The sequence below is a fragment of the Cydia fagiglandana genome, chromosome 6 (genome assembly GCF_963556715.1).
Source record: "Cydia fagiglandana chromosome 6, ilCydFagi1.1, whole genome shotgun sequence".
Lineage (NCBI taxonomy): Eukaryota > Metazoa > Arthropoda > Insecta > Lepidoptera > Tortricidae > Cydia > Cydia fagiglandana.
The window spans coordinates 12,553,077-12,568,005 of record NC_085937.1 but is presented as its reverse complement, the minus strand read 5'-3'; the positions used below and the strand labels follow the sequence as shown (position 1 = coordinate 12,568,005).

Genomic DNA, 14,929 nt, shown 5'->3' with positions numbered 1-14,929 from the left:
AGGGTAAACGTCAAAAAATAAAACGACGTAGAGTTTCAATCGACAGAAAGTATATTTTTAATATCCTTACGGGTATAATATCACAATTCTGGGTAGTCATTACATTTTAAATGCGATATAATTCGTGTAATCTCTGTTTGTGACATTAAGTACTCAATTACGATTCGGAACTTGTTCATATTAGCTAGAATTAATCTAAGTCGAGGAAGTCAGAATCTCTAACTACGTTTGACATACGATAACTAATGGAATAAAAGTCGGCGCCACTCAGCGCGGCGCTCGGGCCCTACCACCGGTAAGGCGGAGTCGGGAGCCTCATCTCCGAGGCGGTCGTCGGTCTCTCTCTCGAGTCAGGGGCGCACCGGGGCTCGCCTCCGGAGTCACACGGCCGAGTCGGGCTCGTCCCACGGCCAGGGCGGGCCCGAGTCCAGCGCGTCCTGGCGCCACAGCGCGCGCGCGTCCGAGGCGCCGCGCGCCAGCAGCCGCATGTTGTAGGGCTCCACCATGTTGGAGATCTCGCCGCTGTCCTCGCGGGCCATCCGCGCCGCCGCCGCGCCCGTCTCCGCGTCGCCCTTGCCCTCCGGCAGCAGGTCGAACACGGTGGCGCCCTCGCGCGGCGACTCCAGCTCCGTCACGTCGGACCGCGGCGAGAAGTCCGTGCTGGCCGACACGTCGGGCAGGCTGCGGTCGCCGCACTCGACGCGGATGGGCCCGGCGCGGCCGCCGGGGGCCGGCGAGCCGGCGGCCGTGGCCGGCTCGGACGCGACGAGCGGCGCCGACTCGTCGTCGCTGCCGGCCTCCTCGCGCGCCGGACTCCGGTCGCGCGACCCGCCCCCGCGCGACAGGATCTTGTCCTTCAGCCGCGTCAGCCTCTCCGTCGAGCTGACCTTCTTGAGAATGTCGGCGGTCTTGCGGAGGTTGCCGAGCTTGGGGTCGTGGCCGGGCGGGTCGGCGGGGTCGCGGGCGCCGAGCAGCGAGCCGGGGCGCGCGCTGAAGGTGATGGGGCGGCCGTCGTCGTCGTCGTCCTCGCGCTCCACGTTGAAGGTGACGTTGGGCGGCGGGCGGCGCTCGCGGCCGCGCAGCGAGGAGGCGGCGCGGCGCGCGGCGAGGGGGGTGGCGCCGGGCGAGGCGGGCGCGGAGCCGCTCCACGAGGCGCCGCTGGGCCGCAGCCGCCCGCCCGCGCCCAGCTGCAGCGACACCTCCTCGTCTGTAACAGGACAGCGCGGGTGTAGTGCGCCGGCGGGGAGGGCGGGGGTGGGGGAGGGAGACGAGATTCACCTGGGGCCGTCGCTCCGAACTCGAACACCTGCGCGGCTCGAAACGACCTAGGATCACCTAAATTCTACGGGACTGAAATCAAACAAAACTTCAAACTTTTGTATATTTATTATCTCACTGTGTAAAACATCTCAGGAATGGTATTACTTCGTGTTCTTCGTGCGATTAGTGAACGAGACACTGACATTAGGAAAATCGAAATTATTCTATATCTATCACATTTAAACCTGTGGCAAATCTAAACCTACTATAACAACATTCTATCATATAAGTACATACACCTATAAGTCTTGGGTCGCAGGTCGAAGATATGTATAGAAACTTACGTTAAATATAAAATGTTATACAAATTAAACAATTGTTTCTGAATATTTTTAGCAATTTCCTCGTGAGATTTGTTTATTTTCTAAAATATCGAATTGTCCATCAATTCTGTATTTTTTATGAAGTAAGGACAGTTTCAAGTATTACAGGGTGGCCAAATAAGAGGTATACACTTTATTTTTGAAATTTTATTCTATAAAACATAAAAAATATTAAGTATTCCTTGTTAAATATAATATGTAGGGTCAGCAATTACACATGGAAAATAATGCCAGACAAATGTTCACCTCTAGCAGCATGGCAGATGCGAACCCTTTTCATCGCGTTTTTCATCACTTTTTCACACATTTCTGGCGTTATTTCAGCGACAGTGTTTCGTATATTTTGTTTTAATTGCTGAAGGTTCGTTGGCCTATTAGCACAGACATGTCCCTTTAGATAGCCCCACAGAAAAAAGTCAGGAGCTGTTAAATCAGGCGATCTTGGGGGCCAGTCAATGTCACCGTTTCACGAAATTAATCGACCGGGAAACGTTATTTTTAATGTTTCTATTGTGGCTCGTGGCGCGTGACACATGTCCCCGTCTTGTAAACGCTCCATAACAAATTTGCCGTATCTACACAAAGTAATTTTCATGCAACAACTGTCATATTTGCCGCCAAAACATAATGGCGGCAAAAAAAAGTTGTATACCTCCAAGTTGGCCACCCTGTATAAGCTAACAATAACTCATAACAAATAACATTACCCTAAACTAATATGGCGACCACATAAATTATAGCTTACTTAAATTGCTTTACAATATATTGTATTGTACCACGCAACAAGGAAATGATGGGCACATTTTGTCTTTATTCAATATGCGTCACATATTCGAGCCTACGACACGTTCAGAAATATAAATTATGGGGATTGTAGCATTTTAACATCTGAAGAATAAGTACATTATAGCCCTCAAATTGGCCTTTTATTTTTAAGGCGTTTAAAGATATTTAGTCTACTTTTTAAAAGTGATAAAATTAACACCTACGTAAATTTTAACAGTATATTCGAATAAAATTTTAGGAATGATCAATACTTTTATTAACTACGTCTTTTATGTCGGCAAATAATAGGAAAATTGCACACTTAAGGTTACATAAATACATTTATCACAAATAATATCTTAATACTGCAATATCTGAATTAAATCAGTGTAATTGATCTAACTAAACTAAAATTGTTATAAGTTATTCACATTGTCTACATTAACACTATTGTCTTTTCATAATATCTGTCTACTACAGACAGTAAAATAATAGTCCGGCTTCTTTTCATTTCTTGTCGCAATAGATCGAGATAATTTTCTAATGCACAAACCAAATATCAAAGCATTGATGCGGTTACTTATGTACAACTCGAGACAGGCGAAATTAAAATGTATGTTGATGGCTCTGACATATGAATTTCCGAGTTTTGCAAATTTCATACAGTTCCGACTCCAATGCTTCAACATATTATATTATTGTGCTAAATGCAAGTTAGGTTACAACACGATTAAAATACTTGAACCGAAAACCATGCATTATCTTGATATATTTGGTAGTCAGAATGTAAGAGATGAGATGTGTCATCGTAACATTCTACCTATACACATACCTATCAACTACGAAATGAAATGAACAACAATTAAGTATTAGGACCGACCGTTCTGTTGTATGCGCGCGTTTAGATTGTTAACACGCATATGCAAACAAGAGCGCCCATTAGTGCATTTTATTTTCACTTACTGCAAAAATAGCCACAAATCACACCTTTTATATTCTGACCATCAGGGCTGATTTAGACGGCGCGCGAACTCGCATGCGATTTTAGTTACATTGCGGACTGTTGGTTACGTGCAATTCAACCGACCGATCAAAAACCGCAACGTAATGAAACTCGCATCGCCTAAATGAGCCTTCAGTGTATCCAGATGTAACGCAACGCCAGATTCACATGAAGACATCATCATGGACCGTGATGACAACGTCTTGCGGCTCGTCGTCGTCGGAGATGGCGGGGGGCTCTGCAACGAGGGACTGTTCACGGATGGTGGTGAGAGGCTCACCTGGGTGGGAGGGGGGCTCAGACTGTAGGACGTCCTCCAGGGCTTCCTCGTTTAGCGTTTGGAGCGCGCCGCAGATCATCTGCTCTTCCAGCGTCACCTGCCGACAGAAACACCGTGTTAAGTGCCTACCTAAAATAATGGATTGATTGGAGATTGTGTAGATTTTTAGCGTCTGAGTAGCAATTTCCGCTGTTGATTTACTATCGCAAAGTACTAAAATGTAAGAAATATAACGCTACTGGGACGGACGGAGTGGTAGCACCTGTCAGGGTGTAAGGACTATTGCGATTTGATGGAATCTAAAATGAACTAGGCTTAGGTTTCACCTATGGTGAAGGCGGTGGACTTAATACTGGGCTATGGGATAAAAAACCTGACGCCTGCCTGATACAATGGTATGCAATTTTATTTCCGGCAGACAGTGACTCGCCCCCACAAAAAGCGACATCTAGGATGGCTCAAGGGCAACACCGGTGTGAGGGCTGAAGGTAGAGAGGTGTCACCGGACTTTAAACATATAGCCAACTCGCCAGAACGCAGCCTTCGGCGTGACTCCATTCTGGACGGCCGGCGAAGGCAAGCCAGAGGCAGAGAAAATCCTGTCCCACCTACCCACATGTGATAAATTGTCATTTTATAACACAGGGTAAAGTTTTTAATTTTATGTTCCATAAAATTATCAAATATAAATAAGCGCTTTGCTTCTACTTTCCTTATGCGCACTGCCAAGGAATGGAATTCCTTGCCGGCGTCTATATTTCCGTGCTCTTATAACCCGGCAACCTTCAAATCAAGAGTGAACAGGCACCTTCTGGGCGAGCTCGCTCCATCGTAGGCCACGTCTACGCCTCGGCTAGTCTGTGGCCATGAGTAAACCCATGCATAATAAAAAAAATAAAAAATAAAAAAAAAATAACATCAACAGAATAGGATTGCTAATCTTAAAGGTATTTCTAAGTACACTTACGAATTTATGGTAACGTTAACGTAACGCTCAAATTGTATGAGCAACATGACTGCATGTACATGATCAAAACTTATTTGGCGCACTGTCTGTTAGTGCATTTTATCAAATTAAATTTGACTGAAAAGTATATAATGACATGTGTGTTTCTAAGAAGATAAGAATTGGCTATGTGCATAACAGTGAACAATTAAGTAGATATTAAATTATTGCCAATGGATATACCTTGAAGTTCACACATAACCAAATATTATATAACAAAAGTGGAGGTGCTGGTTGTATGTATTGTGTGCTCGTGTTACATTGTACCTATGGGTGCTAAGATAACATAAAGTCACTACTAATAATCACCTGATATTCCGCGTATGGCTGTAAAATTATCAAAAAACTGCCCTTTATTACAATATTTAACAAATACATTTCGCTTGCAGTTGTCTACACCACAAATCGTTTGACAAGAAGGGAAATGGACTATATAAGTAAGTAAAAATAGCGAAGTCCCTTCCCTAGTGTGTTTTGAGTGATGTGCACACGTTACACGTTACGTTTTTTTAACACACTTATCTCCTACTCCTCAAAACAAGTGAGGTTGTGTTAGTTTTATTACAATAGATCTACTGTTTGATTCTTATTTTTTACCTTTACTCCATAATTATTATAAAAATTGTACTGTTATCGAACTACGCAGGGATTCTACATTCCAGTAACCAGTTCATATGGGCAAGATATCACATAAAAAACTCCTTAGCTTATAAAAATGTCCAAAAGGCAGTATTTCATGTGTTCTTCACAGTTTGGGACTTTAGAGTAAGTGTATGTATGGAATAAAAATAAAACATACCTGTTTTTCCACATTCGACGGACGGCTACGCTGGTGTTCGATGGGCCTGGGTTTCACCGTGTCTGGTTCACTCTCCGTATTCTTTTCTGCTATAACTGTTGAACAAATACAATAATATATAATCTCGAGTTTCGGATACCTGCCCATGCTACAATACAATATAATACATTATCTCTATTACCAAATCTAAAATATCATCTAGGTCTTCTTTTAGCACTGAGGCCTTTCGCATTGACTGCGCGCGTGCTAACCAAAAATATGCGAGTAATTCTTTAAAAAGGCTACAGAACTCTATTACAATTTAAATAAGGTCCAATTTGTTTTGGCTTACCTGTGACAGCAGGCGCACTGCAGGGCATGTTGGCTTCCAACTCTCGTAGGTTGGTGATAAGCATTTTGAATAATTCCCAGTCTCCAAACGGCAGGTCCATGAGCTGTATAAATTTTTAATTGTTTATTAAATACATGTCCAACTTCCGCAAGTATAATAAGTAGGTATTTTATAAATTTTAGAATCGAAACTGGCTGTTCTATAAATGCAAATAGATTGAAAGCTTATCAGTGCAAAAATGTATGTTCTAATTACCTAAACATAAAATCGTATGAGTTAAAGTTAACAATATAGATTTTATGTAATTCAACAACTAGGATTTTAGATGTAGGGAACGTGTGCATTGACTGCGTTGGATTGCGATCTTGTAAGTGAGATCGAAAAGTCAATCAACTTTGCCATTCATTACACGCCCATAAGCAAGCGTTGGCTTCTACAGTTCACACAGGCTCTATTGCGCATTGCTGCGATTGCCATCCTGTAGCCTGAATTGAAGATTTAAACCTGAATACACTTCGCATTAATAATAATTATACAATACAATAACCACTCGGAATAACCACAAGGCTGTCTACTATCTGTTATCAGAGGATCCTTATGTATTTCGGACACGTCGCTCGTACAGACCTAGATAGCTTAGAAAAGCTGATGGTAGTTGGTAAGGTCGAAGGGGAACGAGGACGCGGTCGATCGCCTACCCGGTGGTCAGACTTGATAAAAACCATCACCGGCTTGCCAATACCTGCAGCTATTAAGATCGCAAAGGACAGGAACACTTGGAACAGCATGGTACATCGCGCAGGAAACTCTTCAAACTAGACACGACCTTCAGCAATGAAGACGCCGACTAAGCAAGAGAAGATACAAGGGGTCTTGCGCTGCCCCCTTTAGTTGTGTGTGTATGTCTGTATGAGCAAGTATGATCTAATAATGAACAGAGGCGGTGTACCGGTTTGAGGTCGTCGAGCTGGCAGTGGCGCAGCGCGAGGCCGCAGACGCGGTGCCGCTGCAGCGCCGCGCAGCACGCCGCCGCGCCCGCGCCGAGCGCCGCGCTCACCACGCTGCACACGCGCTCCACAGACAACGTAGACAGACGGATGTTCGATATGTCCACCTGCAATAACTTTACATAAGTCGATGCCACAATTACATTGGACGGTGTTTAGCAAAAATGAGTCATCCCACGACCATTTTGCAATAAAATGTCGTAAATGTTGACGTCTTATTGAAAAATTAATTTGGGACATTATTGCTTAGCATTATCTACGAGATGTGAATTTATGTCAATTCCAATATTCTCATACTATTTTTACATTGTAATACACCTTTATTGTCAAAAAAATAGTTACACAAAAACAAATACATTTTACCACATCTAAATCTAACCTTATAAAATAACTTACAATTAAATAAAAACTAAATTAAAACTAACACAAATAGTCCCCCAGATCCGATCCCTGCGGAAGGGTGCCCATAATGCTGGCCACATTCCCCCGCTGGATGGCAACTCCAATTCTTTGGCCAAGGAATGAGCCAGCCCTAGGATCCCTGGTGGTATCAAGGAGCATCTTCTTCAAATCTTTATATAAACTGAGCGCATCTTGACACCAAGGTCCCAAAGTCTCAACCGCAAATGCCGAAAACAAGTGATTTCCCGAAAGTCCAGCATATTTGCGACGTTTCAGAGCTTCAGCTGCTGCCGCCGCTCCGCAAGTCCGCAGGGCCTTAACGAAGTAGCGGCTAAATGGGACGGCGCCAGAGTATCCACGCAAGTTGCATCCCAGATAAGCGGCCGTCCCATCCGCCAGGGGATAAGGATCATTCCGTCGGGCCTCTTTCATACTATTTGATATCTGACAAATGTCAAAAAAGTGTTAGAGTATGGATTATCTCAGGTGATTTTTTTCGGGCTCGGACCCTGATCTGTTAAACAATAGGTATTGTTTCCTTTATGCTGAGGTTACACTGCTTACTGCTAATGGCCCCGACATAAGTAACGGGAACGAACCCGTTTAAAAAGCAAATATACCATTATAATTATGTGGTTCAAATTCGTGAAACAAACCATTCGGAGATAACACGTTTTGTCATCTCCAAAAACAAGCGAAAAGTCATTTTAGATAATTTACTACACGTCACCGGCTGGCAGGCGCCAGTGTCGCGGATAGATCCTGTGTCCTGCATTCCACCCTGTGGCAGCATACAATTGAACATCGACATCTCGTGCTAACTGTCCAGGCTCTTTGAATACCCAGACCATTTCAAGGCTGAAAAATAAACTTCTCAAACATGCAATGAAATATTGATGTTATGTTCCTTATAATAGGCTGCGAAGTATGACGTTTCAGGTTCGGCTAGGACAAGAGGTATTTAATGGAATTTCATACAAATCTTGCAGGCCTAGGCCGGCAAAGTCCTCTTTTTTAATTTCCATTTCACAGATATTTGTGACACAGCATCGTGGCATTCAGCCATTAAAAAAAAACTAGAGGCAGTATTTGCTTTATGGTTCGTAATGACACTCTGCCACTACGCCTATAAAAAAAAAAAAAACAATGTTTGCTACAATTTGCAGTTTTATTTGTATAAAATCAACATGAACTTAATAAATAATACATGATTAATCAAATTCTGTAATTTTAAATTATAAATTTAACTACACAAATAAATACATTTAAAATATTTCATCTAAACGTTAGCGGTAAAAAGGTCTACTCAAACACGCGTAGTTATTTTTTTAAATTGTTATGGAGGCAAAGTTGAAAAATTTTCATTCTGTATTTATGTTTTATTGGATTTATGGTGCGTTGTTGATTTTTTTTACTTTAATATGAGTCCCGACAAAATAATGAAATTTATTTTAATTGTAATCGTAGGAGTTGGAATTGGCAGCGTAACCAGAATTGATTTTAAATAACTTGCTGCGTCTGCCGCCAAGTCAAAGACGAAGTATCTATATGGTTGCTTATGGCAATTTTATTATTTTAGAATCTAAGAAAAATGGCTTACAGTTTATTAGAAACAGTTTTGTGGCATATTTTAAAGAAATGAAAGTAACTACAAAATCGTGAACACTGTGGAAATTATACTTATTTTCTCCATGCATAAAGCAACGATGTATGTGAAACATGATATCAACATGAAAGACTATGTAAACTTATGTGACGAAAACGACAGTCAGACGGATACAAGGCGAAAAAATCAAAGATACATGAAAATATACGGGTAGTAAAAATACACGACTCGTGTAAAACATACGCGTGATAAAGATATAGGTACGTGTTTAGTTATATTTTGGGTGTAGTTTACTTTTAGTTTTTTCTATAAACGAAACTTGGGTTTCGTGGATTTTTATTTTATTTATTTCATTGCATGTTTGAGAAAAGCACTATACATACCTCGGCGGGAAATGGGGTTGCCCGCGCTCAGACCTATCCGGCCTCGCTTCGCTCGGCCGTCTATATGTCTTCGGCCGGCAACCCCTTTTGTCCCGGCCTCTGTAGTAATGTACTAATAATACAAGTGGTGTTACCAGCGCGGGGAAGGCGTTCCGCAGCACAGTGTAGGGGTTAGGCGCGGCCGCGCCGACGGCGGGCGGCGGGTAGTGCGGCATGGCCTGCGGCATGAACCCGCTGCCCGTGTTCACCCAGCCCACGCACATGGGCGTGTGCGGCGCCGCGGCCTGGCTTGGCGGGGATATGCGCTGCAATTATAGTTTCTAACATTTTTACCTGAGGCATGGAAGGAGCTCTATTTGGCATATGGCTACGATTGAAAATAATAGTGTCAAAATATTTTAATCAACTAAAATAGTTATTTACGATACAAGCGCGGAAAAGAGGAAATTCGAAACGAGTGGCGATAAATTAAAACACGACCGAAGGTATGAGTGTTTTAAATCGACACGAGTTGCGAATTACCTATTCTCACGTGTATCGTACAACGTTTTACAGTACATATGGCCCTTTAAATTTTTGACATACGCACGAAAAGTGCTATTTTACGCACTAGTGCTGTAAGTACTGTAAAGTATATTTAAGATTATAAAACAAGTGGCTCTGCGAGCTGAAGACCAAGTGAGTTTGTCGAAGTTATAATTGTGCTAATACTTAATCTGACAATTATTATTGGTACGCATTTTCTTAATCTGACTAACATATATTATGTATATATATAATTTGAAATAGAGGCGGTTTGTCAAAACAAATTATGTAGCCATAGTAAATTTACTGCCATCCTTTGGCGGAAGATTAAAACTGTTACAACGCCATTTGACTTTGATCCTTATTCTTTCACTGATATGTATGTGTTAACTTGATAAATATTAGCAAAGAGAATAGATACCTAGTATAGAGGGGTCCTGTCATAGTAAATTTTGTAGTCACTGTAAATGTACTGCCATTTATCGACACACGACTAAAACTCAAAATGAACACGTATAAAATTATCAAAAATATGTATATATATGGATAAATGATTTTATTATTTTTATATTGTTTTGACCCATGCTCATTCACTGATATCTATGTGTTAAAATTGTGAATTATGAAACGGTGTCGTCACGCCATCTAGCCGAGCATAGGCCAAAGGTGTGTGCGCCATCTATGCGAGAATGATTATTTCTTGGTTTCCGAGGCACGTTTTTTCCTTAGACTTTATTCATCTTATACGAAGTTACATATGTCTTTGATATTAGGTACTATTAACGCCTCTAATCTAAGCACTCACATGTTTTCTGTGGAAGAGCTTGTTGTGCGGTTGTCGTGTGTGCGGCGTCCAAACAGCACCGTTCAATTCATCCTCCATGCCTGACTGTAGCTGCTCCTCTGTAGACACACCAAAGTACACCTTATCACAATAGCTATACAGTGTAATTTACTCTACACCTAAAATCACTAAATGGGCGTTTTCTAAAATAAATATTGAAAACCTGATTCTTTCAAATCTGGTCGTTCTTGGGCTCATTCTACTCAGAATCGACAGCATTCTCCATCCCACCATTAAAAAAGATGTCCCAAAATGTCCATTCCATTACGTCACGTTTTAGTATGAAAAATTTTTTCACTTGTATGTGCGTGACGTAGTGGAACGTACAATTTTCATACAAATTTTTGAGACATTTTATTTTATCATCAGAATTGAATATGCTAGTGATTCTGAGTTGAAAAAACCCAAAAACATCAGGATCTGTGAGAATCAGGTTTTCGATATTTATTTTTGAAAACGCCCAAATACCAATTTCAATGCAATTGGAATGTTAACCGCAGAGACGAAAGAAAGATGCGGGCTGTGTACCTTTGATGACCTTTTTGATGTAGGGGTCCAGGTTGATGGTGAACGGCAGGAAGATCTTGAGGTCGGCAGCGGTGAGGGTGGACCGGTGGAAGCTGAGGAACACCTCCAGCTTGCGCTCGTCGCGGTCTAGCTCCATTAGGGAGCTGGATTCGCGTAGACCGTTCAGGTGTGGTTTCACTCTGGAACAAGCATTTTTATTAAACATTTAAGTTTTGATATAATTTTAACGCGAGGTGCGGAACAATATTCCTTGTGAACTCCAGCGGTATTATCATGGTCGCATTTTTATCACCTGTCATGCCATGCGTCACTTTCGCACTTACATATTAGTTAGAACGTGACAGGCATGGTGACAAATGATAAAGAACCGACCATTTTAGCCCTACTGGTGTTTGTTGCATACATATCACAACTCATAATCTTAATAGACGCAAGTCATAAATGTCATCATAATACATACAAGCGTAAGTTTTTTGAAAGGGCTTGAGTTTACATCTGTCAACTGTCAAAAATGTGTGCGTCCCACGAGCGATAGATGGGCGGAGGGAATAAAGGTTTTAATGTTAAGAGACATTGGACGACGGTAAGAAAAGCTTGCACCAACTTCAAGGAAATCACATAAGGGTAATCAAACGTTATAGCAATGTGAACTTACTTCTCGTAAATGTGCTTGAGGGACTTGCCGTCGTCGATGTGTTCCTCGTACGTCTCGTGGTGGTAGATGATCCACGACGTACGGAACGGCCACTGCTCCGTGAGGTTTATCCAGGAAGCTAGCTGGTACCAGTTGAACTCGATTTGGAATGCTTTCATTAGACGACCTGGAATAAATACATTGTTGGTTAGGCTGGTATTCCACCTGTCTAATATCATTGCGTCTCACTCTCTCATTAAGCAAAATGCAATACATATTGGATAAAGATATTGGACGGATGTAATACCACCTTTAGCTAAATTTGAACACATTTTGTGGAGTAAACAACAGAGACCTCCACAATCCACACAGTCCCACTTTAGAACGTCGAGATTTTTCATAAATGTAACAAAGCACGTGTGACTTTGATTGGTATTCCATCTGTCCAATTTCTTTGTCCAATGTACATTGCATCTCACTCTCTCATTAAGCAAAATGTGAAATGCAAATACACGTTGGGTTGGACAAAATGTTGGACAGATGGAATACTTTCCTTTAAAGCGAGTGGAATTCTCGCTGTATTTTGATTTGGTGGATGATGCTACCATGTCGACCCCCACTTTGGCCACTTTTTATATGATCTAAGTATCAAGAAGAAGGGTTGTCTCAAAAGTCAGAGCTTCACCAGTGAAAGCTCGAAGATATAAAAACCGAATGCAACTCTTAAATGAACGGTAATGGCAACCGACAACGATGCGCCTGTGATATGGATTCTGTAGTTATTTAAGTCTAACTAGATTATTATTTCTTACAGACAAAAATATCGCCTCACTGGTCGTTGTGCAGGAGCGCTTACTTCTTATCTTATCACAACAGTGAGATGATTTTTAAACTTACTATTGTCATACAGCACGTTCATAAGCCGTGGCATGCTTCTAGGATTCATCGCTGAAGTAGTCATCAGTCAACAAGACTCTTGCCAAGTCCGCAGCGGTGGCGGTAGAGGCCACTCGGTGCAGCCCTGAAGCCACCGAGGATGCTACGGACTCGGGAAAAGGGAGTTAGCTCGTATCATAGCGGTGGGATATATAGACTTACCAGTGACATACAGCACGTTCATAAGCCGACGCATACTCCTCGGATTCACATCGCTGAAGTAGTCATCAGTCAACAACACCCTTCCCAAGTCCGCAGCGGTGGCGGTGGGGGCCGCTCGGTGCAGCCCTGAGGCCACCGAGGAGGCCACGGACTCGGAGGGGCGGAGACGCCGGGCGCGGGCCGCGGCGGCCGCGCTCAGCTCTTTGGCCGGTTGGTTCTTGATGCGCTCTTGGCTGGACATTAGTTCTGATGTTGAGGACAGACGGCGGGCTGATACCTGGGAGAGAATACAGTAATAAATTGAGTGTTGGTGTCAATAAATAGTTAAATAGCAATTTCATTGCACCATAATTTCATCATGATTGCTACTTTAGATACATTTCGACCAAACAGGATATATTATGAAATTTACGTTGCTTAAAGTAGGTACCAACTCACAGATGATGGATCTGAGTCTGAGCAAAGTCTAAATAGTTTAAAATTCTATTAACAAAACTTCCGTGAGACACGACTGTCATGTGTAATATATTAAACCGGGTCATTCACGTATATAAAGTCGATGATTGCTCGACATTTACAAACGTGTTTTAAATTCGACGACGCCAAAAAGCCAAGTCATAAATCATACGGAATCAACCCATGAGACCGTTTCGTATTAGTAAGGTGTTCTACCCGAGATCGCTCTTACAGATAACACTTACAGATCGCTGCATGCTCGCGGAGAAGTCGTCGGTCGCGATGCTTTGTATGCGTTTAGCGGCCGTCTGTTGCGCGGTTTTGACGCGGCGGAGCGCAGAGTTTTGAAGGTAGAATGGTAACTGCACCATGTTGCGGAGGTAGTCCCAGCCGCCGATATTGCTCTCGGAGAATGCGCGCCGGCTGTTCACTTCCACTGCCTGGTTGAAAGAAGATTGATAGCTTTAAGGGAGTCTATTAGATGTTTATATGGTACAATATTAACTTTACATAGATATTTAGTTTACGAGTTTTCCCACTGTAGGTATATATCAGGGTACACTGTAAAAACTATGGATAGAATTGACCTGTATTCTAGTAAACCTATTTTCGGGTGGTTTTTAAAGCGTTCAAGAGATCAAACATTTTTCTTTCTTTAAGAAAAAACAACTTTATCACACGTAACATCAGTATGTCATATGATTTTTAGCTAATTCTAGGCTAATAGGTAAACACGCAGAAAACGCGTGACCATTATAAGTCCTTATATAGCGGTGTTCAAAAATTGAGAATTTTAAAGGTAAATATTTAACATGGAGTTGGTATTTTATTTTGACAATAGGCATAATTATGTACATGTAATGAACAAAAACATTGTCACACGGTATTTATATTGTCCTGGTATAAATATATATCATATTGTATGTGTATTAGTTTTGTTGTCCATAAATAATTTTGGATTAAAAAAACGCCAATGCATGCAACATCAAAGTATCAATCAATGTATTAATTTTCGATCCAAATCGAAATACTAACAACTATAGATAAACACATAAATTGAAATAGAAAAACCAGGTAATACGTAGGGAATCAAAACAGCTTGTTGAGACAAATACAGTCAAGTTCAAGTTCACCAACAAATCATTGTTATGTAATGGAGTCACAACACTTATCCAGGCAAAAATCGTTTTATAACCCATATTAGCTTCAGGTAGATACACAGAAATCAAATAGTTAAAACCTATGGTGCACTAGTTTTAAGACCACATACACGTAGATCTATTTTATTGTAATATTAGTTGACAACAGTGAAATTATAAAATTACAATAGACCTTTTTACAATAGAAATAAGGATGTGTTGTGGTAACACCCAATGTGTTCGATTGTATAAATTCTAATCGGTTTGGCGTTAAGTGTGGTGACTCCGTTACTGAGAAAAAAAGTTGAAATGTACATAGGTTTATAAGTGGAAAATAATCATGCAAAAGTTCAAAGGTTGTAGCACAACACCAAGCTAACGGTTACACCATCGGCTGACTAACCTCCATCCAAGCAACCTGCACATACGAAGCTGTTAAACCTATCTGAGGGCTACAGTGAAAACCGAAATTCGCAAATT

The 14,929-nt window shown here is 41.8% G+C and overlaps 1 protein-coding gene across 1 annotated transcript in view; it reads right to left on the bottom strand.

Moving 5' to 3' along the window:
- Positions 1 to 33: 33 nt before the first annotated feature.
- LOC134665261 (kinase D-interacting substrate of 220 kDa B) overlaps positions 34 to 14,929 on the bottom strand; it is a 52,394-nt gene continuing 37,498 nt past the window's right edge. The window contains exons 17-28 of the mRNA XM_063522158.1: positions 13,556 to 13,750; positions 12,855 to 13,131; positions 11,778 to 11,943; positions 11,123 to 11,301; positions 10,556 to 10,653; positions 9,360 to 9,530; positions 6,777 to 6,941; positions 5,828 to 5,930; positions 5,497 to 5,591; positions 5,007 to 5,024; positions 3,692 to 3,788; positions 34 to 1,207 (exon numbers count right to left, since the gene is read on the bottom strand). Of these exons, the coding sequence (XP_063378228.1) occupies positions 381 to 1,207; positions 3,692 to 3,788; positions 5,007 to 5,024; positions 5,497 to 5,591; positions 5,828 to 5,930; positions 6,777 to 6,941; positions 9,360 to 9,530; positions 10,556 to 10,653; positions 11,123 to 11,301; positions 11,778 to 11,943; positions 12,855 to 13,131; positions 13,556 to 13,750 (2,391 nt within the window). The 3' untranslated portion in view covers positions 34 to 380. The remainder of the gene's footprint in view (positions 1,208 to 3,691; positions 3,789 to 5,006; positions 5,025 to 5,496; positions 5,592 to 5,827; positions 5,931 to 6,776; positions 6,942 to 9,359; positions 9,531 to 10,555; positions 10,654 to 11,122; positions 11,302 to 11,777; positions 11,944 to 12,854; positions 13,132 to 13,555; positions 13,751 to 14,929) is intronic.